We start from the raw sequence: 27,783 nt of genomic DNA, 5'->3' as shown, positions 1-27,783 counted from the left end.
GCTTCCTGGTGTTCTTTACCAAAGGCACGATGGAGTTAGGTTAGCGTCTAAATATCAACGCAACTCGTAACACGATCTAAAAATAACTAACAATCTGATTTCCATTTTATACAATAATCACTTATGAAACACTTGAACTTGAATAATTGGTACCAACGTCGTAAGTTTGGCTGACTGAAAAGTACCTAAATCAAAATAAAATGGGTATTTAAAATAAACACAATGGATAACAACAATATGAGGGTTAACTCTTCCCTTAAACCAGAGGAGATATTTATATTTTTTCAACCAACAACAACCTCGAAGTCTTTTTCTTTTTTTAACAATGACCAATATACTTGCCAAATATCAATAACGCATATTTGCTGATGAAAAAACCATGAACTACACGGGATCGGTGAACCCAGCCACCCTGGTATAGTCTGTCGATCGATACCTTATCTATAGTTGCTAAGTGTAAAATGTTTTACTCAGCAACTAACGCATATTTTTCACAAGCATATTTTTGCCACAGGTATACACTCCATATGGAACAGTTCTTTCTGTAGTCTGTCAAGGCCACTGAAACGCCATGCCTACATCTTTGAAAAACTGTTCGTTGAACGGGTGGTAAAAATCCCGTAGTTTTTCCTCAACCGCAGGAGAAATTCTCTTTCGGCCGTTTCGAGTTCTTCCTTTGCCGGGAATCAAACATTTTAACTCTCGAGACGCGTTTTGGTCCAATTCAGTCTGCTCCGTGAATCGTCTGTAACAGTAAAAACCGTGGTCGGGACTCTTAACAAAATCTTCGCGGAGCAAGATCCTGGGGATTCCTATGAAGTCCTGAAGTTCCTCCATTACTCCTCCGGTATCTTCGATGAACCTTTCTCCGTCAATAATCTTCAGATTGGAACTGTTGAAGACCGACAGCCATTTTTGAATATGAGCTGTATATAATCCGTTTGAGAGAATAGTTGTAGCATAGTCAGTTTGAGTCAGTTTAATTAGATGTTTTCTGAGCTCGCCGCGCTTCTTCTGTTCCATCCATTCAACCAACTCAATCTGCACCTTTGGTAGGTAATCGCCGACGTATTCATCAAAACTTTCGTACTGGCCAATCATTTGGTCGCCGTAGTTTGCGTATCTTATCCGCTGCAAACATGTAGGTTTGATTTTAAATGATTGAAAATGTCGTGTTTTCACTTTGATGATATATCCGTGATTTTTTGCGTACATTCACCTAAGTTGTATTTACAATGGTATCTTTTAACTGTATACCCTTTTTTATGGACCTGGACGGTATAGAATGAGTGGCAGGCGTAGGAGACGTTGATCTGCCAGCATGCTTGTGAGAAAATGCCATTCTCTTTGGCACATCATTGAAAACCATATTTGGTTATATAGTCTCTTATAGTTAAAATACAATTCTTCGGACTGGCCTGCAGAGCTACATTCCTTTTTTGAAACATTTTTACCTCCTGGACGTAGTCCGATAAGGCTCTCTGTGTTGGATCACACACAACTAAAATCAGCTTTACGTTCGGAATCGCCGTAGAAATTTTTTCAGGGACGTCATCCGATCCTTCACTAAAATATATCGGAGTCTTTTCCATCGCAATCTGTCTGTCGTTGGTGGGAGGCATTCTATCCCTGTTGCCATGCAAAGTTTTAGGCAATTGTAAATTACACCCGTTTCAAATATTTTTCCCGAAGTTTTTTATAGTTTTCACATAGAAACACTTAAAATTTTAATTATTATTATTATTTCTGTTCGTTGTATGATTATTCAACATTTTACTCATAATTGTCACAAAAAAGATAGTATTCCGAAAAATGTGGGATAATTTAGAGAAAATGCATCTATGACTTGGTTTCTTTTGCGCTAACAAGGACAAGTGATGCTATAAGATAACAACAAATGATCAACGTACTTGTATGAATTGTAGTCAGTGTTCCCAGAGTCGAAAAAGAACATTTCTATCTCTGCAGGAATTCTCACCAGCGGGTGGTGGTTGAGGAAGTTAATGATGCCGTCAGTCCCACACTTCTTAATACCAATACCAATCACTTTTGGCAGGCGATGACTTTCATTCTAAAATGAGCTGCAATTGTGTTGATATCCCGAATAAATAGCATAAATTGCCTTTCGATTTGTCACAGACTCTGGTTTCCGTGTTGGTTAAAACACTCCCGGAATCAAACTAATCTGAGTCAATCTTGTCAAACACAATGTTATGTTCGTGCCTAAAGTGTATTCCGCACAACAGCGCTTGCATGTCACAGTCGAGTAATTTGTGAAATGTTCTGCAAGCATCCACCAAATACTATTCATTATATTATTAGCATTCATTCGACGAGCAAAGAAGAAACGCAAGACATTAATACTATGTTTCGATGCCGCGATTTGGATTAGCCCAAAATGTTTGGTCCATGTTTTACGATTTTGTATAGTAACGCAGGGATTGTCAACGCGTTCGCCGAGATGTAATACAAGCGCCGCACTAGAACAGATTTTCACCATAGCTGATTCAACTAAACGAATGTTTATGTTATGAAAATACTGTTTGAATAAAGTCCTTTCTTAATACATGAACACAGACTGACAACATTATGGACACATCTTACCGCTTTGTGGTCTTCGTTGTACTTTTCCATTTCTGACCACAATTGATCACGTATTTTCATCCTTTCCTTTGAGGTTCTGCTTTCAGAACATTTATGGACTTGCGACGTAACCACATACATAGTTACCGAGCTTACAACTCCACAAAGAATTAGGCAAACTTTCATGTTTCTGCTGCGTGGCCGCCTCATTTCAGGACCAGAAACGGTTTTGTAACACAAAACCTGCCGACGCACTTATCGCTACCATAAGAACTGTTGCATTGCAGTCAACAATAAAAGTAGGAAATAGTGGGAGGCTTTTTGTGGAAAAGTCAACATTTCGTTGACTCTATACAACATCAGTGTTGTTACGTCCTTTGTATGGTTATACTCTATACATAGTAGAAGGAGGATTTCATGCAATACAGCAGCTTTAATACGTGGTTACTTTATACACAGTAGTAGGAGGATGTCAGTACACCAGCTTCAATGCCAACGCCTGTTATGTCATAATCATTTCTTACTGGTACGGGCCGGTGGATCAATAGAAAACATTAGAATGAATAATACGAGGAGTGGGAGACATTACGAGCGACATGTGTTGACGAGTAGAGTGCATTTCTCACCACGGACTAAAATTAATTTGGACGTTTTTACACAAGGTTTGAAACTAAACTGCAACCTCCCTAAAACAACATAAGAAAACAAAAGTAAAGACGAATTGTGAAGCACATGCACATGTACGTATCTGTGAGGAAACAAAAAAGTTTTAACCATTTTTGTGACAAGTGTCACAATATGACACGTGTCACTAAACCAGAGCATGCCACGTTGCATGTACGTGTTGAAAGCATAATTGTCTTCAAATGGAAAAAAAGTTCAGTACTTTGTGGTTGTCAAACACAGACAAGAAGCTATTAATAAACCAAAACATTCTATACTAGTCGTAAAGTGACCACACGCAGGGAAGTTTCGCCATACATACAAACCACAAAATAACTGCCATGCAAAGTGACACGCACGAAAGGTGCACTACAAAGTAAGACGCAAGATAGGTGACAAACAAAGTCACATGCTTGGATGTGGTGACATATGTTATCGTGTGACACGTGTCATAAAATGGCTACAAGCCTGTTGCAGTTTTAGATTCAAATCAAATGCATCACATTGTCGGTGTACCAGCTCTCGGAGTACGCCTCCGCTGAGCCTCGCACCCAAAGGATCCGACTGAATAATCAAGTACGACTAAGGGATTTTCCAGTAATAAACATGAAACCGACAAGTGCAATTGAAAAGTTACGTTGATAATTTTTTAAGGATGTCAGTCTTGACTTGCATTTCTCGGCTCCGCCAGCCATATTATAGGTACAAATTAAAGTTGTTGCGATTGGCTGTACATATTCTTCAACAAAAAGCATGTAGGCTACTGTTTGTACTGTTTTACACAGTTAACGCATGTAGGCTACTGTTTTGCATAATTTTTTACGACGCAAACTAACACTACAGTATGTTGAACCAAACAGCACAGATTATGAAAACAAAGATGGTATTGAAACAGGACAAGGTTTTCCAACCGTTCTACGCGTCCGCATCACACAACCACCACTAAAATAATATACGTCCTCTCCTTTTAAGCAGTCGCCTTGCACTCTTGCATCAATGCACAAACAGATATTAGCCCTGTTTACATGAAATTGTTTGCGAGCGAGCTTGCGCCGTTGAGCCATGAAGAACTAATTAGGAACATAACTAACGGTTTTGTAGATCTTTAATATGAACAGAATAGCCAATACAGTGCTCGAAAACTTCATGTAAACGTTTCGGTATTGATAATGGTTGTAGAAACAATCGAAACGTTTACATGAAGTTTTCGAGCACTGTATTGGCTATTCTGTTCATATTAAAGAACTAATTAGTTCTTAACAGACCATAACGAGCGAGCTTCGGGCCTCAATTTACATGCTCTGATGTTCTTGCAAAATGCGCAAAATGTTTTGGGTTTGTTGTAAAATGACAGTTGTGGTTCAAAATCATTAAAAACGATGCCGGTTGAGAAAAGTTTTTTTGCTTTTGCTACATCCTGGTGCATAGCATTCTCTAAGACTAAGCCGAATATTTGGGCGACCTTTTCGTAGGCAAAGGTGATTATTTGCTTGGAACGACTGTCCTTTTCCAGATCTGTAGTTGAACATTTACCTATGTTTTACATCAGGTCATTTGTTAATTTCAAAATAAAAAATGTATGCTTGTTTGTGAGGAAACAAAGCCTAATTATTTGCGCAGTCCATGTCTGTAACCAAAGCTAGTTGTGGTGCTTTACTACAATTCGTCGCCAAGATATCTGTTCAATACTTTTTATCTACTCCCTTTTGGACATACATGACAGTTGATTAAAAGCATTATGAAACACAAAAAAATCATTAAAAAAGTATTTTCATCATAGCATTCTTTTGCCGTCAATTGTCTTTAGGTGATTCATTCCAAATGTCAAAGTCACAGCCCATTTATACTTACATTTAAATTAGTTTTTTTATTCAAAATTTGAAAAAAAAAGTATAAAACCGCATTAAATATCCAACTACATCAAAATTCGTGATGGAAATCTAACCAAACTTGACTTTGCCCCCATATTTTTTAATCAGCCGATAGGCAAAAAGAAGCTAGTTCGCTCAACTAGCTTCCGAACCCACCCATATTAAGCTTGTTCGCCGAAACCGCTTCCAAACTAGCTTGGGCTGTAATGCGTATCGCTTTTTCCGATAATGGCGGGAAGCGGGTAAGAAGCGTGCCGCGAACCCGCTTCAAACGTCCAATGTGCCCAACTGTGCCCGAATTTTTGCTCGTCGAGCAAAAGCGAGCACATCCCAGCACAGACCGGCACATCCCATCCCAGCACAACTCAGCACGCGCGCACAATAAAACAAACACGGAATCGTCTGTAGTGTAAACGGGCCTTAAGTAGAGACTGAACACTGCGTTTATTTTCAGATTGGTTCCGCTTGAATGCACCTGGTAACTTCGCGGTAGTTTTAATGAAAATGCCTAAGAGAAAGTGGGGTACTCGCATGTTTTTTCGCATTTGCGTGATTTGTAGACCTTTTGATTTAGTTTTGGGCTTTGGTGCAACTACTAGAATACTTCTGCTAACATATTAAGACAAAACATCAGTCGTCAGGCAGATATACCGGGCAGAGGTAGCGATTGCATGCGACACTTTTAGCGCAAAACTTACCGATGCCCAAATCAAGTTTTATGCCAAAAATATATATACCAGTATACATATTATTACAGTTTACTGCACAGGGACGACCCAGGCAAAAGGTCTATACTTTTTTACTGTAGTGACTGCCAGTTGCAGCCTGCAACAGGTTAAAAAAATGATGTTTTTAGCTTGTTTTCCAGTTTCAATATTGTGCAAATAGTACATCTTTTGTAAAACAATTTAAAAAATCCTCAGAAGGGCACAGTAACCTTTTTCCTTGTTTTTCCATTTTTTGTAAAAATTTTCCGTTTGTTTTTTCCTGGCATAGTGCCTTAAACAGATCCTCATGCTTTGTTTCATTATATTTTTTAAACCCCCTGCGAAGAAGAAACCCTCCAATGTATTCCAGGATATCTAGAAACAGGTAAATGGTTAAAGGAACATTGTGCATGTACTTGTATCACAGATTGTACAAAATTTCACCAACCTGTGTCACGTTGATTCCAGATATAGTCGTGGTTTGATGGCTTTCTTTTCTGAAGTGATTTAAAATTGTGGCATGGACTTTAATTAATAGCATTGCTGCTTGGCTTTGGGGCATGTCAAAAATGTTTGAGGCATCTTTGCATGTTTTAGAATACATCATGTAAAACAAATTTGGATCAGACTTTTCTTGAAATGAAAGAAACAATTTTTTGACGTGCTCTTTAGCTTGTAGTGAAGGTATAGTGGATTCCAGTTTTGTGTGCTTTTCAGTCAATTTTACTGCATTGTTATATATAATATTTATTTCCTCGTCTGTGGGTGGTGAAATACATTGTTGTCTCGAATGAGTTTGTCTGAAGTGCGTTTTCATTGCCTTGCAAGTGGCGCACTGGACTTGGCAACCTGCAACACTGCACACTATATTTTGTTGCTAGACTAGAGTGAACGCTTCTTCAATTTCCTCATCAGTTAGGTCTTCCCATGAATCCCACATGTTGTTTACAAGGCAGTTAAAAAGGCATGCAACTACACATATAACAATTCTGAACAAGTGTTGATTTTTTAGGCAAATTGCGCAAGGTAAGAAAACAAGAAAAGACATTATTATGACTGGTATGAAGTTTCGGCACACCAGTATTCGTTATGATGAAAAAGTGTCGCATGCAATCGCTACCTCAGCCCTGTATATCTGACTGACAACATATATTTTGTCCCAATATGTTTGCAGAAGTATTCTAGTAGTTGCACCAAAGCCCAGAACTAAATCAAAAGGCCTACAATCACGCAAATGCGAAAAAACATGCGAGTACCCCACTTTCTCCCATGCATTTTTCATTAAAACTGCCGCGAAAGTCGCCTTGCACTCTTGCATCAATGCACAAACAGATATTAGCCCTGTTTACATGAAATTGTTTGCGAGCGAGCTTGCGCCGTTGAGCCATGAAGAACTAATTAGGAACATAACTAACGGTTTTGTAGATCTTTAATATGAACAGAATAGCCAATACAGTGCTCGAAAACTTCATGTAAACGTTTCGGTATTGATAATGGTTGTAGAAACAATCGAAACGTTTACATGAAGTTTTCGAGCACTGTATTGGCTATTCTGTTCATATTAAAGAACTAATTAGTTCTTAACAGACCATAACGAGCGAGCTTCGGGCCTCAATTTACATGCTCTGATGTTCTTGCAAAATGCGCAAAATGTTTTGGGTTTGTTGTAAAATGACAGTTGTGGTTCAAAATCATTAAAAACGATGCCGGTTGAGAAAAGTTTTTTTGCTTTTGCTACATCCTGGTGCATAGCATTCTCTAAGACTAAGCCGAATATTTGGGCGACCTTTTCGTAGGCAAAGGTGATTATTTGCTTGGAACGACTGTCCTTTTCCAGATCTGTAGTTGAACATTTACCTATGTTTTACATCAGGTCATTTGTTAATTTCAAAATAAAAAATGTATGCTTGTTTGTGAGGAAACAAAGCCTAATTATTTGCGCAGTCCATGTCTGTAACCAAAGCTAGTTGTGGTGCTTTACTACAATTCGTCGCCAAGATATCTGTTCAATACTTTTTATCTACTCCCTTTTGGACATACATGACAGTTGATTAAAAGCATTATGAAACACAAAAAAATCATTAAAAAAGTATTTTCATCATAGCATTCTTTTGCCGTCAATTGTCTTTAGGTGATTCATTCCAAATGTCAAAGTCACAGCCCATTTATACTTACATTTAAATTAGTTTTTTTATTCAAAATTTGAAAAAAAAAGTATAAAACCGCATTAAATATCCAACTACATCAAAATTCGTGATGGAAATCTAACCAAACTTGACTTTGCCCCCATATTTTTTAATCAGCCGATAGGCAAAAAGAAGCTAGTTCGCTCAACTAGCTTCCGAACCCACCCATATTAAGCTTGTTCGCCGAAACCGCTTCCAAACTAGCTTGGGCTGTAATGCGTATCGCTTTTTCCGATAATGGCGGGAAGCGGGTAAGAAGCGTGCCGCGAACCCGCTTCAAACGTCCAATGTGCCCAACTGTGCCCGAATTTTTGCTCGTCGAGCAAAAGCGAGCACATCCCAGCACAGACCGGCACATCCCATCCCAGCACAACTCAGCACGCGCGCACAATAAAACAAACACGGAATCGTCTGTAGTGTAAACGGGCCTTAAGTAGAGACTGAACACTGCGTTTATTTTCAGATTGGTTCCGCTTGAATGCACCTGGTAACTTCGCGGTAGTTTTAATGAAAATGCCTAAGAGAAAGTGGGGTACTCGCATGTTTTTTCGCATTTGCGTGATTTGTAGACCTTTTGATTTAGTTTTGGGCTTTGGTGCAACTACTAGAATACTTCTGCTAACATATTAAGACAAAACATCAGTCGTCAGGCAGATATACCGGGCAGAGGTAGCGATTGCATGCGACACTTTTAGCGCAAAACTTACCGATGCCCAAATCAAGTTTTATGCCAAAAATATATATACCAGTATACATATTATTACAGTTTACTGCACAGGGACGACCCAGGCAAAAGGTCTATACTTTTTTACTGTAGTGACTGCCAGTTGCAGCCTGCAACAGGTTAAAAAAATGATGTTTTTAGCTTGTTTTCCAGTTTCAATATTGTGCAAATAGTACATCTTTTGTAAAACAATTTAAAAAATCCTCAGAAGGGCACAGTAACCTTTTTCCTTGTTTTTCCATTTTTTGTAAAAATTTTCCGTTTGTTTTTTCCTGGCATAGTGCCTTAAACAGATCCTCATGCTTTGTTTCATTATATTTTTTAAACCCCCTGCGAAGAAGAAACCCTCCAATGTATTCCAGGATATCTAGAAACAGGTAAATGGTTAAAGGAACATTGTGCATGTACTTGTATCACAGATTGTACAAAATTTCACCAACCTGTGTCACGTTGATTCCAGATATAGTCGTGGTTTGATGGCTTTCTTTTCTGAAGTGATTTAAAATTGTGGCATGGACTTTAATTAATAGCATTGCTGCTTGGCTTTGGGGCATGTCAAAAATGTTTGAGGCATCTTTGCATGTTTTAGAATACATCATGTAAAACAAATTTGGATCAGACTTTTCTTGAAATGAAAGAAACAATTTTTTGACGTGCTCTTTAGCTTGTAGTGAAGGTATAGTGGATTCCAGTTTTGTGTGCTTTTCAGTCAATTTTACTGCATTGTTATATATAATATTTATTTCCTCGTCTGTGGGTGGTGAAATACATTGTTGTCTCGAATGAGTTTGTCTGAAGTGCGTTTTCATTGCCTTGCAAGTGGCGCACTGGACTTGGCAACCTGCAACACTGCACACTATATTTTGTTGCTAGACTAGAGTGAACGCTTCTTCAATTTCCTCATCAGTTAGGTCTTCCCATGAATCCCACATGTTGTTTACAAGGCAGTTAAAAAGGCATGCAACTACACATATAACAATTCTGAACAAGTGTTGATTTTTTAGGCAAATTGCGCAAGGTAAGAAAACAAGAAAAGACATTATTATGACTGGTATGAAGTTTCGGCACACCAGTATTCGTTATGATGAAAAAGTGTCGCATGCAATCGCTACCTCAGCCCTGTATATCTGACTGACAACATATATTTTGTCCCAATATGTTTGCAGAAGTATTCTAGTAGTTGCACCAAAGCCCAGAACTAAATCAAAAGGCCTACAATCACGCAAATGCGAAAAAACATGCGAGTACCCCACTTTCTCCCATGCATTTTTCATTAAAACTGCCGCGAAGTTACCAGGTGCATTCAAGCGGAACCTATCTGAATGTTTTCGCAAAACACCTTTATCATTTAAAAAAGAATAAGATTGATTTTATATCTGATTTAAATTTTAAAAAATCTTTGTTTATGTTATGTTTAACATTTTTATAACTTAGTTATAACTTCATGCGTTGTCTATTGACAGAGCAATGAGATTATTTGTGTCGTTGGTACGTGCGCAGTGTTCAGTCTCTACTTAGTAGTCTCTGGTCAGAGAGAACAAATCTTGAACACTGGATGCGATCCCACGACTAGAAGTGCATCTTCGCTGCAGTGAGGAACACGCACACTATAGGCATGAACACAACAATATGTTTGACAAGATTGTCCTGTGGATTACGTTAAGGGGTGGCTACTGCACAAAATTACGCAAATTCATAGTCTTGTAGGATATGCCATGTTGAAAATACGGGGCATTTTGCCGATTCTCAATGGCGGAATCCCGGACATGATTGGAAAAATCCGGATCTTTGTTAAAAAATAATAATGTTTTTTTGCCATAATTTGAAATAACTTTACTACACCGCTTTGGATTATTTGCCAACACGAAGTAGTTGCCTCGGTGATCCGTTGACAAACTATTTGGATTTTAGGATTTTGAAACATAGTATTTGTTGTCATTTTGTTTTACAAAGGTGACTGCTCATTCGACAGATATACGTCAAAGAAAATACCGTGTATAATGACCTATGATTTTCTTTTGTTTTATGCTTTTCGTTTTATCAATCTTCATTTAAATTTCAAGTCAGCTTTCATAAACCTACAGCAAAGGTAGGCTCATCTCATGGCGAATCCTGCGCCATTTTAGATTTAAAGGTGGTGTTACCAAAAACAGCATGAATATCGACATTGTTGGTCGAATTCGACCACCACTCGCTGGGGAAGGTCCAGTTAGTCTGAACATTTCAGATGGTAAAAGGGTTCATGTCCAACAAGGTGGCACTTCACATAGGTATGATGATGTTCTTCTTGTACCTTATGATTGCGAAATATTCATGAAAAGAAATACCTTGTGATTGTGTTTACTTTTGTTTGTTTCATGGAACAACCTGAAAAATTTAACCTTTGCACCAAATAGATACATATTTTACTCTGATCTGACTAACATATTTGATGTCACGTTTTGTTTATGTCTTTAATCTTTTCTTTTGGCAGTTTCCAAATACTGTACCAAGCTGATGCAACTAATCAGGAGCTGTTTTCTAAAACGGTTCAGCCACTTCTGGACCTTTTTGTTGCTGGTTTCAACACATGTATGCTAATATACGGAGAAAGTGGTAAGACCTATCATATTGTCAGAAAACAGTTTGCATACCAACAAAGTCCAATATGAACAAAATGTTGGTGATCTAATAACAATAGCATTTACACAACAATGAGTTGCATGTGTAACTTTGCTTGTGTCAGTTATTTTTTATTTAAAGTCACATGATTTTATGGGTTGCTGGGTCACCATGTGTTTTATTAAAATTGCTGTTTAATAAATTTATAAAAAAAGAGATGACTGGCAGACATGAAGGGTCGCAAAACATTTTATTTGATTGACTATTTGCTTACTAATGTATATACAGGTGGAGGCAAATCATTTACATCAGTTGGTGAGCAAGGTGGTTCTCAACCTGGAATAATACAACAGGCTATTACCTATGCCACCAATAACATACAAGAACAGAATGCTCAACACCCTGGTACATACTACTATTACAAATTTGTACAATTGCTTTCTTAAACAATCATGTAGTGCTTTGGGATTATAAGGTTTTGGGTTTGCTGCAAGACTTTTTATTTAAATTATCTGTGCAAATTTTGTAAGTTACAAAAGTAAGTATTTTACACAGGAAAAAAAGGAGGGATTTTTGAAGTAGGTCCATTTCTCAAGGTTGCAATGTTTTGAAACATTTTCCAAAAATATTAAACAAGCTTGCAATAATGCTCCATGTGTTTTGTAGTACAAGCAGAAAACAAACCAATACATTTCACCCTAATTTTTTTATATACAAAACATACTTATAATTATAATTTGCATGTAATTTATAGTGAGTCTTGTGACTGTAGCGAATTCACATCTATTTAGAACCATCATTTGCGACATCGGAGGGTGCCCAGACCTCTCCGAGGGAAAGAGGGAGACTGATTATGTACACATATGAAATCTACAATGAGATAATTAAAGACTTGATGGCTGCCAGAGGATCATTATCTGGTACTTTTTTCAACTAACAAACCCTTCATACTTACAATAATGAAAACACCTAATTCTTATGTACAGGTAGGGCTGGCAATACTCCAATGGAAATTCATTACTCAGCAGAAAAAGGAATGTATGTCAAAAATCTTCAATATGAAGTATGCAGAAACCCTGTAGAAGCTGTTGCAGGTACATAAATTACATACATTATCTTCATTTTGTTTTTTCATACAGTATATAAATAGTATTTTAGGGCTTGAATTTAAAGTTTTGTTTGTAATTTTTTTTAATGTTTGCCTGACTGAATAACCTTATATATTTTTTGGTCCAATTTTCAAAGCAAAATGATTTGAATAAAAAGCGTGCATGACTGTCTGCATTTCAATTTAATTTCATTGTTAGGTTTTTGGCAAGCATGGGTTTCAAGAACTGCTATCAGCAATGACTTTGGTCCTTCTATGAACTTCGGAACTTATGTTTTTCAGCTTGAGTTGTTCATGGTCAGTAAATTACTTTTGTTCAAGATTCAAGATTTGTTTATTTTTTCGTCATCAAAAATTTCACAATTTTACAAACACTAATATGGGGGCCTATGTGAGACGAAAGGGTACAGCTAAGAACCAAATAATGCATTAAGTATGTATCAAACTGCTCCGAAACACACTTTTCCTGATTGTAAGTAAAGCCTGACTAACTTCAAGCCACAGACTAGTGCGTTTCGTGTAATGGTTATGGCAGAGTGAAAAAAAAACTCGTTTTGTTCCAGATGACCGACGAAAACCCACTTCCAAATCGTTCCACCTTCACAGTGGTGAGGTTGCCTGGCGCAGAAAAGTTGGCAGACGACATGACCCGGACAAGGCTACGCGAAGGCCCGATGTTGTCCAAGTCAATCATGGCTTTCAATAAACTTACTTCGGATTTAGCGAGACAGCCTGAGCCGGAGCGGGTGATCAACTACAGGTATTGAGGTTTTTCGGGTCGAAACTTTTGATGTAAAAGCTTTTCATTATGCAGGTTTTGCGTTCTTCTGCGAATATGTAACTTGTTAAACTGCCTTATTAAAACAGTAACGTGACTTAATTATAAAAGAACAATAACAATGCACTATTGGATAAAAAAGAAATCCGTTATCGAGTGTTTGTATTACAAGTTCCTTTAACTGCAACTCGTACCATCAGGATTGTTATTCAAGTCAGGCTTTATCGTTCAGATTTGGCCTCGAAAAAAATCGAATTTACACTCAAAAATTTTGGGTCATAAATAAATTTTGTTCATACAGATGTACATGGTTACGTCAGACGCGTCACTTCTCATAAACTAAGACAGAGCCTTGTTACATCACAGCTGCTTGAAAAAACTTTTATCGTAAGATCAAAAAATCGGAATTTGAGCTTAAATGTGTAGTTTGATCGGAAGTTTGGATACAATACCACAAGTTTACATTTGAAACGAGAAAAACCCATATATTTATCTGCAAAAACCAAGTGTGGAAATGAATTCCAACCTTGCGCGTTGTTGCTGCTGCTGTTTCCCTTCTGCCTGCTCAGTCCTTTATTACCCCGACGCTTTTCTTGCATGCGCTCATTGTAGTACTGATGATGAACCCAGTTAGTGTTCGAAACGTTTACTAATGATTAACAGCATTTTAGCTTTGGCTTTCATTTTCAAAGTTATCAACTCCAAATATTTTGCACCCAATTCCAACCTATTTTATGTTTTAGCGATTCTAAAGTCACTACCCTGCTTGAAGATATACTCGGTGGCAATTGTAAGACAAGGGTAATATGTTGTTTACCTCCGAACGCCAACAAACCGGATGTTCTCTCCGCTGTTCTCAACGGCTGTGGACTTCTGTCACAAGTCAAAAACTATCCAATCATCAACGATTGTCTTGCTCAGGTGACAACTTGTATTGAGGAAGTTATAAGTTCACCTTTAATACGCATTTCTTTGTCTGTCAAAGTGAGGTCAATACTGTTTATGAGTAGCGTTGCGATAATTACACAAGAAAACTGGCTTTTGTAACGTAAACTTGTTTCAAAATGCAACCTTTTTCGGAAAAAATCTAAGCACTTAGAATGTAAAATTCGAGTTTGAATACCTTTCCAAGATACGTGTTTAGGCAAAACGTAAGTTTCCTGCACAAACACAGTCATGAAGTCAATGTTTTTGACGTAACTATAAATAGGCAAATTTTAATCATAAATTCACCTAGGTCCTGTGCCCGTTGCTTGAGTACGATAGACAATAATTTCTATAATTTGTTAGACTTTTTTTGAAATATATTTGTCATTGTGATTTAAGGACTTAGTGACGCAATATCGTACCAGAGTGAACAACACCCTGCAGATAGGTGGCGTCGGAGAGGCGGCAGGTGGTGCAGGCCTCATGACCCGTCCGGACCTGCAGGATCAACTACTGAAGATTACAAGTGACAATGTAACTAATAGCGCATCAGCATTTTGAAAATATTAGCATGTTTTTTGTGTGTGTCAGGTTATTTTCTGTTACCTCACGTACATTTTTGATAAACTTTCGATTTAGTTTTACCGTTGCTTGGTCTCGTCTAATTTTGTTGCTGATCGCTGTTTATTACGTCATAGACCCAACTTCGTGAGAGAAACGATCGTCTCTTTCAACGTCTTGAGATGACTCAGGACAAAATGACCGAAATCGCGAGGACCAAAGCTGAAATTTCGTCGAAGCTTGTTTCCAGCGAAGAAGAGAAACTTAAGGTTTGTTCGAGTTAGTTTAAAGGATGTAGCGTTTATCACCAAAGGTTTTATATGACGTGCATCAATATTTGGAAAAAAATACCAGTTTTAACTGATAAAAAAAGTACCATATGTCCTTGAATTGTACGAGTATGACATAACGTGGTGTAACATTGATATCAACGGGAAAAACAGTTAAACTTTGTTCAATCGGTTAACGCAGTGGTTCTTAACCGAAAGGAAATTACACGGTTGTAGTTGGGTAATTAGTTGGCACCGAAATGTCAAAATATGATCGAAAAAGTTAAAAAAAAGTTCAACAGATATAGCAAAAATGCAATAATTAAATTCTTAGTTAAAAATTTGTATACTAGTGGGAAATAGGGATTCCGTTTAATCTGAAAGTGGAAAATGAGTTAAAAAAGGTCAAGAACCACCGGGTCAACGCAATATGTTGTTGTAGGTTGTTTAATTCCATAAATTTATCGCATCTAAAATCCAATTCTCCAAAGGTATCGAAAGGTTTGGTGGAATTGCAACTTGAGAACAACCGACTTACTGAAGAATACGAATCCGAAAACTTCGAGCTTAAAAACAAGGTGAAAACCCAGTTGTGTGTGTTGTGGTTCGTTTGAACTCATTTCCATCTTGTGAGCGGGTTCTTTAATGTGGACGAAAAACACTTGGGCTGTGAATTTAACCAAATCTGTCAAATAAATGTGGAACAAAATACCAAATTAGTAATTGCTGTTCATTTTGCAACGTAAAAACATAAAAAAAATTACGTTCGGTATATCCTTGATCTAACGTCACCACAAAGTAATGACAAACCGTTACATTTATTTCAACAACTCCTGTAAATAATCCTTTGTTTGAAAGTCGTTTGTTTGACGTTTTTCCCTAGATATACATATTTTGCCTGAAAAAAACATGAGATTGCAAGAATACAAACTTTCATTTGTACATTTATTTTATAGCGAAGCTGCCCGGCTAATCACAAGCCTATAGCTGTTACCTAAATGCATTTGAAAAAAGTGTTAGTGTTTTCCGTTGCGAAGTCACGCGAAATTCCTGGTTTTAAAACTGCCAACATTCGACCCTGTTTGCAGATCCTAACCCTGGAAAACCAGTTGGTCGAGTTCGAACTTGAGAAAAGCAAATTCGCCAGAAGTCACGACCTTTCTGCCGAACACACGAGGCATTTGGAGGAAAACAGAAAGGCGATCGCCGACGAGTTCGTTGCCCTTAAGAAGAAGGCCCTCGACCAAGAAAAACAACTCGCTGAACAGGTGTGTGACGTCACGTTCAGTTGTCATCGAATCTGGTAGAAAAACAAATTAAATTCAGGAGCTTCTTGAAATTCGAACCAACGTTAGTCATCGTGACTTGCATAATATTATACAGAACTTTTTCATACAACTCCGTCACTTTTCATGTAGCTGTCGAAACAATCACATAATTTCTTATTCTCGCATATAAAATTTGCATTTAAGCAATGGAGCCTATATTGTATATTAAAGCGGGTTTCGGCGTGGAAATCTTCCCCTGACCCTTTGCCGGACAAGGTTGTCGTGTAGTTACCAAAACTACGGTGATGAAACCTTATAGGTCGAAACAGTATCCCAGTATACCTCACCTAAAAAATATACTATTTGTTTTGGAAGTCAAGTAATTACCTCAAGGAAAGACGATAAACCCAGCTTTCAGTTATTAGTGGCGTATGTTAATAAGATAACAACAACTTTGTCTCTCTCCAATCAAGTTTGTTAAGGTTCGAATCAAGCGCACGGTTATGTATGATAAAAAATGGGGAAAGGTCAGTGCATTGCGTTGAATTTCTTTCAAACCTTTCAAAGCAAGAATTTCCACTTTGTGGTAACTAATGCAATCGCCGAGTCTTTAAAGCTGCACTGACGAACCCTAATAAATCGAAACAGTGACACGCTCTGCAGCTCATGACCTATATTTTTGGCTCCACAGCGTAATAAATGACCTTTAACCTTCCAACAGATCCGCAGAAACAACGAGATGCGTACGGAGCTGGGTCGTCTTATCGAAACCGAAGCTGCTCTTCTCGACTTACGAGATAACGTGGAACGAAGACGGCAGGCGCACGACGAGGCCACCAAGGAGTTGGAACGGGCCCGGGACGTTTTACGCGAGGCCAATTTCCAAGCGACCGACGCAAGCAACGAAGATCCGCTGGAGGCGCTGAAGTCTCGTCGGGAACAATTACAACGCGAAGCTCTCAGCAAATCGGTATGTTTTATTGTCACGTGGTTTACGTTCCAAGTAAACTCAATTAATTTTGATGTTACCAGTGTTTTTGTGTGGAAATAAACATTTCGTGTGTCGGAACCAATTTAAAGCTTAAAACCTCAATTCAAATCAGTTCAATACAACAATGCTTGACTACTTCGTTTATACATATTTGCACTCAGAAGAAAATGCTGAACTCATTTAAATCAGTGACAAAATGCTAAACAAAGAAGTGTTTCAAGCTAGCAATTGACAAGACAGGTTCGCCACACTGCGCATGTCCTCACTTGGCGTTATCAGCTATCGTATTTTCAGCTATCGTAAAACACTTTTTTGTTGGTGAAAAAAAGGTGACACACAATTCAGCTTTTTCCATGACATCTAAAACATTGTCCCATTCAGCTCTTGGATGGCTCGCCCCGTGGTGGCAAGAACGACGTTCTCTCTCGGATGCGACAAACGTACGACGAACAGACTCGCAAACTCGAATCAAGGTTGGACGAACTGAAGGCCCAGCTGGCTGCTGCATACGCTGGTATACAGGTCGCTAATAAAAAGTCGGCGGAACAGACTACTGTGAGTGCATATTTGTGTTGTACATAATATCTTAATTGTTCTAAGTAAAAAAGTAATGAATCCTACCACAAAAAATGTTATCCGGACTTCTTTTGTAACATCATAAAGGCGACGTTGACGTTGAAAGAACAACACGAAAAGAGTTCCGGTGACGTCAGTAGACTCCAACAGCAGCTGAAGGAAGCAAATGAAGATTACAGAAGACGTTTGTGGAGATACGTGCAAGACATAGCTGTAAGTAACAGCTATATTCTGATTCAATTTTTAACCACTTTTCACTTTAAACCAGAATTCAAATGTTGCTTATATGGTAAAGAGGTTTAGACGTAGCGGAATCGCCTGTGCAGCACTCATGACCGCCAAAGTCTGTTATCAGATTGTTAACAAACGACTTGTTTTTTTTACATTTAATCCAACCACCAGTAAGCATTTGGTACGAGAGACACTAACTTTTTATCGAATTAGTGTTAGTTTACCGAAAAAAGAATTGTTCTTCTACTGAACTAAACTTATTCGTATAAACGGTCTTGAAAACTTTCCAACCACCAGCTCGAGGAAATAAAATACTTTTGTACTTGTCTTCACAAACTTCTTATTACTTGTTTATTTAAAGGATTTCGTTGACAACGGACCTCCAACAACTCCGGACAATGACAAAAATAAAAACAAACCAAGTCCATCGTCTGCCCCCATGCAAAGATATGTGGATGGAATGCTGAAGGCAATTGAGATTTTTTCATATTTGTCTATTTCACTGTTATTAATAATGGAAAAAGAGCTTTCAAGTAGTTGGAAAAGCGATATGTATTAGATAGATACGGCCACCTCATGTGACATGTACAGTTTAGTTTGAAAAAGATTTTGACGTAATTGTGACGTAACAGGAGATGAAGTCCGCCTTTCGGTCACGTGAGGAGCAACTGAGCAACGCAGCACGCAATTACAAGAAGCAGTCGAAGCGTGTTTCACAACGACACGAAAAGTTGCTCATTCACTACAGGTGACATATGTGCACTATACAAACACAAAAAAAAATTACAATATAAACTACAAAAATGACACTGAATTTTAATGTTACAAAAACGACGTCAAAAGTGAAATTGTACAAAGTATTGATCTGGCATTTGTGTTCTACTTGTCACGACGAACAAACATTTAGTATGTGAATTTTTCGAAATATTGGGTTTACTTATAAACCTCAACTTATCTGATAGAGTTCTGCGTGACCAACTCGAATTTCTCGGCTCCGTCGCCGAGAGAAAGGGCAGCGATCCGGAGCGTCAGAACTCTCTCTCGAGCTTCCCGCCAGTGGACGTAGGTCCGGATCCATCTGAACTCGTGGTGACGGAAAACGACTTGGTGTCAGAGAATACGTTGGAATTAAACAAGCTGCGTGCAATTCTTGCTCGCACTAAGGCAGAGTTGGCCGGAACGAAAGCTGAACTTCAGCGACAAAAGAAAACGGACAAGTCACTGTAAGTATGTTGTGAGTATGCGAGAGGTTGGGGTTTCGATTCCAAGCTCGGGCGTTGGGTCTGATTTTGTTTAATCTAAAGTTTAAATGTTGCCGACATGCGAGAACTAAGTAAATCATTACATAACGTTTATTAGTGTTTACCTCTGTTGTATAATATGGTTTTAACTGCATTTCATTTGATATTTTATTTTTTCTAAGCATTAGTTGTGGACTGTATTCTGTGAACTGAAGGTATTGTGGTGCTAATTTATGTGATATAATATTTTTGCTTCAACCTTTATAACTATTGAACAAAAGATTTATTTTACTTTCAAACCAAACACTTCGTTTAAATTTTGAAATGTGAACTCTTATGTACTTACCACAGTGCACCACTTCGACCTCTCGGCCAATCGCTACCCCGGCCGCTTAACAACAGCCTTGACAACATGCAAATGCGCATGCGCGACGTGCAAATGAACTCCCAGCTGGAGAGGGAACGGGCCGAATTGTTGACAAGGGCAACGGTTGCTGAGCAACAGGTTCGCGAACAACAGGAGTATATTGACACACATTTGACAAGGTACTTGTTCTGGCTTGCTGGGTGATTAGATTATAGGCATAGTACTCGTTATACCTGCTTTGTACATAGAATCGACAAGGGAGGGATAGGTAAGGTATCTTCGATATTATTAGGGCGGAACAACTTTCTGTTGTTGCATCTTCTAATCAACATATCTATGAAAACAGAAATGGCTGGCCCATAGTACAGAAAGCATTGAAATGCATTATTTATTTTAGACGTTTCGGCAATAATTTATGTCATCTGATGATGGCGTAAGTGTTATATTAAACTATTGATGGCATGAGTTGTTGTGTTATTAATGTCATCAGTTATGTTTCAGCCGACTTCGCACGTTTCGGCGAACATATTGACATGTTTCAGTGCAGCATTCTTTATTTGATCGTAGTGTTTAGTAATGTAAAATTGACGAATTTTTGTCACTGCTTCAGATACAGGCAAGAGATCGTCCGTCTTCGCCGCATGCTTTCAGACAAGGGGATTTCCCTCGGGGGAGGTCCCGACTTGAGCCCCCGGCGCAAATTCGGAGCCGGCTCGTACGGTTTTTAAATTTACAAGGGCGAAAAAGCTCAGCGTCAAACTTATTTGCATTGGTATATGGACAGACGGCGGGACTGTATTCAACCTTTAATCGAACTCTCTTTTTTTGGTTGGATGTTTTTTTGTTCCTTGTGTAGTGTTGTGAGTTGGTTAAAATGCAGTATTTGTTTCCTATATGTGCCTTTTTTTATCTGTTTTTCTAGTTTAAACAGTGCACTTTGAAGTATTTTCAGCTTCACTTTTAAAATCGTTTTAAAAAAGTCTTTACCGTTTTCTACTGCGTGCACAGTGACTTTCAGCACAAAACCTGATATTGCGTGGCAGTCTTCAACAACCTGAACATACATCATTTTCGTCCTTAATTTTTACTCGTTTTGGTCCTCACTTGCACTTTATTTGACTGTTTTGTTTGTGATCGCTGTAGGTCTTGTTAGTAGAGCAGTATAGCTGTTTTTAATTTTTTGACTTCCATGTTTCGTCAAATGAACTTCCGTGAACATTTTGTAATATTTTGCAGCAAAATTTGGTGCCTAATTCTTTTTTGCCAAAACTTATTCCTTGCTTCCCATTTTGTCCTAATTTCTTTTACCTGTCTTCAGAATCTTACCTGTTTTAACAGTAGCTTTATGCAATAGAATAAACCTGGGTCGTATTCACCTTATCATCTGCTTTACTTTCTGTAGTCGTGGTTTTGCGAATCCAAAGGGGTTCAAGTTTTTTAAAAGCTACAATATTGAATGTCATGTAAAAAAAAATTTAAGAAGCAACTTTGAGTAACAGTTCAAAGCAGAAAGGTCGAGGTAAAATAAGAGGCATTTAACCCAAAAATTGATGCCTTGGCAGCTTTCATATAGTGTAATACTTCGCCAGGTAATGTAAGACTGTATACGTAGGCGAAAATGTTCGACAAACGACATAGGATTTTTTACAAAAGCGTTTACAATGTTATATGTTGCCAAGTCTAAGTCGCCCAGAAAACTAACGACAAATTCTGACAACAAGATTTTAAGTTTGGTGTAGAAGCCTTATTTTAATATGCTGGCAAAAAAGTATTTTTGCAAAAAAATTCAAATTAATAAGTACGGCAGTTAAACTGGGCGCCTGACATGATAATTCTTCATTATGGTTTTATCTGAGCTCATGCCATTTCATTGTTCCTGAGTACTGATCATCGCACGATTTTTTGTGTAAAACACAAATCATTTCATTCGAAAGAAAACCAGTTTCGTGATTTTGTACAAACGTAAGCAAGAAATTAAGTTCGAATGTTTAGAATACATAGAGAAGTGGCCGATTGAGACTTAATTTTTTTCATTGGCAATTAAAAATCATTAATGTTATTTAAACAACATGGAACAGTAATTTACACCAGGTAAAACATTTCAACTATACATATATTATTTTGTGTCATGTATTGTTATGCTGACTCACAGAAAGCGTTTTGAAATGATGAGTCATAACAGCAGCGAACTACAACGAGAAAGAACGGTTGAACGTTAAAGTACACGTTTTTTTGTGTTTGTGGGCAAAAATATGAGCTGTATACCACTGATGATCAAAAACGATGCGTTACTCCGGAAAGCATTTTCGGTCACTCGAAACTGTATAGCAATGGAGCATGGTTCTTCGAAACGGTTGGTTTTATTTATCATGCCATGCCACTATATTTACATATGTAGCAGTATTGTCAAGGCCGGTTCTAGGAAATGCGTTGCCTGTGAAAAAAGGATGTGCAACGAATTCTTAATTAACAAAACTAAGTGATGCATAAAGGTCATATTGTTATGTCACAAAAGCCATATTGGTCATTGTGTTATGTGTTATTTCCAGTATATCGTCATTACTGGCTTGGAAATCGTTGCAAATGCTGCCCTGTCCTGTAAAGAGTGTTCTCAATACTCTTTGACTTTTCTGGTCTCCATATTGATGTGTGCTGCAGGTCCTGATTTAACCAAATGTTCCTGGGTCCAGCCTCCGCTATTGTGTAGTCAAAATATACCGTAGTCCTACCATATTTACGTGTTGTGAGTGCAAAGTAATGTAAAATTTAAACAGAATTAACATACAAATGTTTTTTTTTGCAGTTGTAACTTGGTTGCGCAACCAAGACCAATTTTTCCGCGCATGTACAAAACAACTATGGTGCTGCAGGATGGATCAACTGTGACAGTTCGCTGCAGAGAACCACGAAAAATTTTAAAGGTTTAACTGATTGCATTTGAAACAAATGTTGCGTACTTACTTGGATTGTTGGAACAAACTATAATAACTCTTAATAGACTGTCTTGTCTGATGGACTGATTATCCACTACGTGGTTACACCACAGTCCCTATTTTTTAGCTGGGCACCCAATTAGATATTTATAAACCATCGGAGACCTACCAGAGTGCAACACACAATAACACATTTTAGCACCTTTTAACCAAGTAATATGTTTCAAAAACGGCTATAATAAGTTACCATGGCTTGTGGGTTTGAATGACTTATTTTGATGTGGCTAATGTCAATTGCAGATGCCGATCGACATGCCGTCTCTCACAGACAAAGAAAGGACCAATCTGTGGTTTGCTCGGAAGGGTGAAATAAAAGGTGTCACGGAAGTTAAACTGGATTCCAGCTTTACCAGTGAACAATATTCAAAATACTTTAAAAAGTGAAAATCGCACTAAGCACAAATGTTATTGGTCCCTTTTGTCTCGCACTGCGAACCTTGTGCTGACGTTAAAAAATTGTTGGAATGTGCTTCTTTTTCTTGGCTTTTAAATATAAAAGAAATGGAGACTTTGCAAGTGTTTGTTGGAAGTGAAAACTTTCAAAATATGAACGGGTAACGACAAAAATATTTAATAATTTTATGCTATCAGAAGACAAACTGTCAATCTCTACCAACACAAAAGCAGTTGTTAAAGATGTATTTCATTGCAACATAAATCACATGTGGGTCTGGAACATACAACAACACTTCCTTGCAATTATGAATTTCTGGCACTGGCGCTAGACATCACTGTACAGAATCAGCAATAGAAGCACAACCTAGAGCTTGGACTTCTGCATTGTGTTCATGAGTTTCTCCAGTTTCATAGCAAGCATCATATTGCCATCGATTTTCAGCTTTCCTTGCATGAACGCTGCTGTTGAATTCAGTTTTCCTTGGAACATTGACACAAAATCCTCCGGTTTCATTGTCATGGTAACATCAGAGTCGCCATCACCTTGTTTGATGCTACCACTGCCATTTTTGAGATCTATTACCCAAGTTTCTGGGGTTTCACCTTGGAACGAAAGAAAGGTTGTGGAACATTAAACATACATGGAAAAAAAATTAACTGTTTGTTGCATACCATCTGAACATTGTAAAGCTCTAAACTTGTAACAAGTGTTACCTCAAAAATAGACTTATTTACTAAATAAGAACTGCCATTACAGCGTTACCTGACAGAACAAACTTGAAAATGCCTTTAGTCCCAGATACAACTTCCTCATTTAGAGCTGCCTCAATTCTCTTAAAGACCCCCTGTACCTCACTTCCACCTCCGGATGATGATTGGGCATTTTCATGAGCTTTTGAAAGCTGCTCCTGAAAATCAACTTCATTGCCTTCCAAGAAGAAGTCCAACATCAAAGGCTTTCCTTCAAAATAAGACACACCATTCGCTTTTAATTATTGATTTAATTTTTGAGTGGTCAAGTTAAAGAATGTAATATTCATCAAAATAACAGTGGTGATTTCTGAACAGGACTTTTGTTAAAATTGCACATGATACACATTACATGCGGCAGAACATTTTTGCATTCAGTGACATAAATTACAAAACTGAAAGAGACCAACAAAAATATCAACAAGCAGCACATTGAAATTTAATCTGTATAAAACTTTTAATTTAATTTACACACGAATTGTAAATCACAGCACATATCTGACAATGTTCTTTTGCTTTTTACTCCTTTGGGAATGCCCTAACAAGGCGCAACCAATCTTCACCAATATTTACAATATCCACAAGCTTTTTGTCAGGTGTACCTGCTTCGACAGCATACTGATCAAAATTTGTGATGCCTTCTTTCTCCAAAAGCTCATCGTCAATGACAAAATTTCCAGTGTAGCTTGCATCCTTGGTGAGAATTGCATAGGCGGCGTCTGCCATTATTTCAGGTTTTCTACATTGTGAGGAAACATCTTTTCCCCCAAGCATTTCCATGGCTGCAGTAAGAATGGCTACAAAGAAACCGAGACAATAAATTAATAAGAAATGCCACTGCAAAAAATATCAAGTTTTTTATGTGTGTTTGTTGGAATGAACAAGTTTTATGGAATGGTACCCAACGCTATTTTTCTACAGAGTCATTCCAGTTCATTTGGTGCTTTACAAACTTTTTATTATGTGACTAAGCTGGTTAAAAGACTAAATGGCCTTTTCACCTGTCTTTGGCCACAAAGCATTGACAGCCACACCCTTGTCCTGAAACTCTGCAGCCATTCCAAGCACGCACATAGACATGCCAAACTTGGCCATGGTGTAAGCGGTGTGGTTTTTAAACCATATTGGCTTCATGTTTAAAGGAGGGCTGATATTGAGAATGTGAGGTTGCTTGCCACTTTCCTTTGAGTTAAGCAAATGTGGAAGACAGATTCTGGAACTGTAATAGTTTGCATTAACTTTAAAAGCCAAGATAATAGAACAAATGTTTATAGCTCTGAAACATCAACTTACCAAAGGTATGTTCCTCGAGCATTTATTTGGTTCATAAGATCATATTTCTTCATTGGTGTGTCTAAGGTGCCAGTCAAGCTGATGGCACTGGCATTATTAATGACAATATCAATGCCACCAAAGGTCCTGACAGCCTCATCAACAGCTGACTGAACGGTCGATTCCTCACGAACGTCCACAATACATGGAAGACATTTGCCTCCGGCTTCTTCAACTAAAGGTTGTGTGAATGTGAAACATGCAGTTCATCCAGACAAGTCGCAAGTGTAGGACATAAAAATTGCACAGGCCACAATAGTGACCAGGTTTTGCTTACTTTCTTTTGCAGCAGTATAAATTGTTCCAGGAAGCTTTGGATGTGCTTGGGCCGTCTTTGCGGCAATTACCACATTAGCACCATCTCTAGCCGCTTTCAGGCCGATGGCTTTGCCAATGCCCCTACTTGCCCCGGTTATAAAAATGGTATATCCCGCAAGTTTTCTGCAAAACATGCGACGTATGATGTTCAAGTTATAGCCTAGCCTATTCTATATTTCGCAATGTTAAGGAATGTCGAAACATTTAATTGACGCAACAAAAAATGCATCTTACCCTGAGTTCATCATCTTTTAGTTAAATGTGTCTTCCGTTTTGAAAGTGACCAAACCCTAATTTGACGTTTAACCAACAACCTTCGTTCAAAGTCCGCAGAGCAATGTTACGCATGACTGCATTGTTATTGTTTTTTGAAGAAATAAATTTTTTATATCAGGCATTGACGAACATTTTCGTTACAAAAGAGTTATTTTAAAACAAATGTGCATGCAAAGCTTGGTTTTAGAGTCATTGCAGTGATTAAAATTTTTTTGCCTAGATGCTTGCAATGTTGAAAAGTCCGCAAACATTCATGAAATTAGGAATATCTGGGGTTATGGTACATGCGTCACAATGTCGTGTCTTTCTCTGATGCATGGGTCAGAAGCAAAATATATTCACTATAGGACGTAAGTGCCATCATAATGCCTGTTTGTTTCTTGTTGCAAGTGATGGGTAATTAAAATGTTTAATGACCACGAAAAATGAGCTTGTCAAAAAGGAAGACGGATTGAAGTTTTGGTTCTGATAGCAATGATTTCGCAATCGCTTAAAACATGCTTTTTCTGTCATGATAACATTTTGTTAACTACATGCTGGGTCGTTCATAGGGGCGGGAAGGCAGTTAACTAGCCTCAAACCTTATTAGGAAACAATAAAGGGCGAAAAACGACACTGGTGTTTATGACGCTTCTGCAGCCACACTAAAATACTATCGTTGTTGCAGCAGCCTCATTAAATTTGCTGATTAAATTTGAGTGTGTAAAATTCATTTATTTTCATTTTGCACCATGTTATGCCGGTTTTGTTCATTATTTCGGATCAATCCACCCCCACCCTCCATAGAATCAACAAAAATCAACAAAAATCAACTAATTTCATCCTTTAGTTGTTTGTTCAGTAGTTAGCCCAGAAACAGGCCTCGCAAGTGAGATCTTGTGCAATGGAGCGATCTACACCCGGTTAAATCAAATTTGATAGTTCGCCTATCTTATGAAACCAAAATTGAGACGTTTATTGCACACAGTATTCTTATAAAACACACATGGACACGGAACTGTTCCGATAACATTGTTTATGGAATGCATGAACATGGTGGAAGTGGAAGTAGGAAGTGGAACCTGTTTTTGCACAGCGCAGCCCGTTCGATCAGGTGCATGAATGCCTTTTCCTAATGCGTGATGGATGTTGAAATGATCCGACCCACGGAAGTCCTACGCTATATTGAGATAAGAATTCATCGCTTAAACTTTACGTCTGATTTCAGCCGCCAAATTTATAGCCCACATTACCTGGTTAATGGTTTACTTGCAGCTCACTATTATGGTTTACTTCCGGGTAAGGATCTGGTATTGACAGGGTTGCCATGTCTTCCTTATTTTTCTAACATTTGGGTGTCCTCATTTTTGGCATTTTTAGTGACCATGTGTAATGAGACACGTTTTTTTTTGATATTTTGCTATTGTGCGCCGTTGGTCAACGTTTCAAACAGTGATTGGAAACATCGTTTTTACAATAACTACGTTTTAGCGAGTATTATTTTTTCCTTTCTGTATATTCGTTTTGTTTGCGTTGAAATCTCTCAATGGATCAAGATAGAAGGACATTGGAACAAAAAATGTGGCTACTTTTGCTATCCTGACGACCACACTTCTATAACGCATATTCCTAATTTTCATTTGCAAAGTCAATGCGACATGCAGCCTAACGGCACCCACACGACAGGCTAACCTCGTACATTGGGCAGTAAGTACTTTTAGCTGTATACAATGTCCGCTTACATTGCGATGTATATATATGATATGTGCGAACTGCAATTTGCTGGTGATGTTGTTTGATTGACAATTTTGAACCTTTCTTGCCTGAGATACAGCTGGACTTTATGATGGCGTCGTTTGATCACCATTTCCCCTTACTATTACTTACATATCCGTGTTGCATCCACAGGTGATATAAAATTGATGTGTTTGTTACAACTTTTCTGATTAATGTTTGTTGCTTCCTGTAACCCATCGCATTCTCTCTGAAGGAAAAACAACGAACACGTAGCCCACGTACGTCACAACAAAAAAATATATAAAAACACAAGAAACTTCCGGGAGCCCCATAGCAAACAAAGAGTTTGT

At 38.0% G+C, this 27,783-nt stretch overlaps 4 protein-coding genes across 4 annotated transcripts; 2 read left to right on the top strand and 2 right to left on the bottom strand.

The window, feature by feature from the left end:
* Positions 1-512: 512 nt before the first annotated feature.
* LOC145907986 (heparan sulfate glucosamine 3-O-sulfotransferase 4-like) lies at positions 513-2,683 on the bottom strand. The gene is made up of 4 exons (XM_082995147.1): positions 2,605-2,683; positions 1,911-2,071; positions 1,455-1,629; positions 513-1,131 (listed from the first exon to the last, which is right to left on the bottom strand). Exons 1-4 carry the CDS (start codon positions 2,662-2,664, stop codon positions 553-555), a joined length of 975 nt encoding a protein of 324 aa, XP_082851273.1. The 5' UTR covers positions 2,665-2,683; the 3' UTR covers positions 513-552.
* Positions 2,684-10,802: 8,119 nt separating this feature from the next.
* Positions 10,803-21,012, top strand: LOC145898617 (uncharacterized). The gene is made up of 20 exons (XM_082987147.1): positions 10,803-11,004; positions 11,208-11,329; positions 11,624-11,740; positions 12,127-12,255; positions 12,322-12,429; positions 12,643-12,740; positions 13,007-13,203; positions 13,965-14,142; positions 14,548-14,682; positions 14,847-14,978; positions 15,470-15,556; positions 16,067-16,246; positions 16,968-17,216; positions 17,619-17,792; positions 17,901-18,026; positions 18,406-18,513; positions 18,677-18,792; positions 19,007-19,267; positions 19,637-19,831; positions 20,263-21,012. Exons 1-20 carry the CDS (start codon positions 10,889-10,891, stop codon positions 20,378-20,380), a joined length of 2,946 nt encoding a protein of 981 aa, XP_082843273.1. The 5' UTR covers positions 10,803-10,888; the 3' UTR covers positions 20,381-21,012.
* Positions 21,013-21,846: 834 nt separating this feature from the next.
* LOC145895634 (large ribosomal subunit protein mL55-like) lies at positions 21,847-23,172 on the top strand. Its single transcript, XM_082984435.1, has 3 exons — positions 21,847-22,005; positions 22,456-22,573; positions 22,886-23,172. The coding sequence occupies exons 1-3, from the start codon at positions 21,905-21,907 to the stop codon at positions 23,027-23,029; spliced, it is 363 nt and encodes a 120-aa protein (XP_082840561.1). The 5' UTR covers positions 21,847-21,904; the 3' UTR covers positions 23,030-23,172.
* Positions 23,173-23,269: 97 nt separating this feature from the next.
* On the bottom strand, positions 23,270-25,802 carry LOC145895623 (hydroxysteroid dehydrogenase-like protein 2). The gene is made up of 7 exons (XM_082984426.1): positions 25,676-25,802; positions 25,401-25,564; positions 25,085-25,298; positions 24,793-25,010; positions 24,394-24,588; positions 23,805-24,002; positions 23,270-23,644 (listed from the first exon to the last, which is right to left on the bottom strand). The coding sequence occupies exons 1-7, from the start codon at positions 25,687-25,689 to the stop codon at positions 23,406-23,408; spliced, it is 1,242 nt and encodes a 413-aa protein (XP_082840552.1). The 5' UTR covers positions 25,690-25,802; the 3' UTR covers positions 23,270-23,405.
* Between the last annotated feature and the right edge of the window lie 1,981 nt (positions 25,803-27,783).

This window comes from Ascidia mentula, chromosome 1, assembly GCF_947561715.1.
Source record: "Ascidia mentula chromosome 1, kaAscMent1.1, whole genome shotgun sequence".
NCBI lineage: Eukaryota > Metazoa > Chordata > Ascidiacea > Phlebobranchia > Ascidiidae > Ascidia > Ascidia mentula.
This window is presented reverse-complemented; position numbering and strand designations above follow the sequence as displayed.

Excerpts from the sequence above, each read along its gene's own strand:
- LOC145907986 (XM_082995147.1), bottom strand. The coding sequence starts at position 2,664 with ATGAAAATACGTGATCAATTGTGGTCAGAAATGGAAAAGTACAACGAA. Across the intron at positions 1,630-1,910 it reads ACTGACTACAATTCATACAA|GGATAGAATGCCTCCCACCA; the intron begins GTACGTTGATCA and ends GCATGGCAACAG. Across the intron at positions 1,132-1,454 it reads TATCGGACTACGTCCAGGAG|CGGATAAGATACGCAAACTA; the intron begins GTAAAAATGTTT and ends ACATGTTTGCAG.
- LOC145898617 (XM_082987147.1), top strand. The coding sequence starts at position 10,889 with ATGAATATCGACATTGTTGGTCGAATTCGACCACCACTCGCTGGGGAA. Across the intron at positions 15,557-16,066 it reads ACTTCGAGCTTAAAAACAAG|ATCCTAACCCTGGAAAACCA; the intron begins GTGAAAACCCAG and ends CCCTGTTTGCAG. Across the intron at positions 16,247-16,967 it reads AAAAACAACTCGCTGAACAG|ATCCGCAGAAACAACGAGAT; the intron begins GTGTGTGACGTC and ends ACCTTCCAACAG.
- LOC145895634 (XM_082984435.1), top strand. The coding sequence starts at position 21,905 with ATGAGCTGTATACCACTGATGATCAAAAACGATGCGTTACTCCGGAAA. Across the intron at positions 22,006-22,455 it reads GAGCATGGTTCTTCGAAACG|TTGTAACTTGGTTGCGCAAC; the intron begins GTTGGTTTTATT and ends TTTTTTTTGCAG. Across the intron at positions 22,574-22,885 it reads AACCACGAAAAATTTTAAAG|ATGCCGATCGACATGCCGTC; the intron begins GTTTAACTGATT and ends TGTCAATTGCAG.
- LOC145895623 (XM_082984426.1), bottom strand. Across the intron at positions 25,011-25,084 it reads GCTCGAGGAACATACCTTTG|TTCCAGAATCTGTCTTCCAC; the intron begins GTAAGTTGATGT and ends AAACTATTACAG. Across the intron at positions 24,589-24,792 it reads TGCTTTGTGGCCAAAGACAG|CCATTCTTACTGCAGCCATG; the intron begins GTGAAAAGGCCA and ends GTTTCTTTGTAG.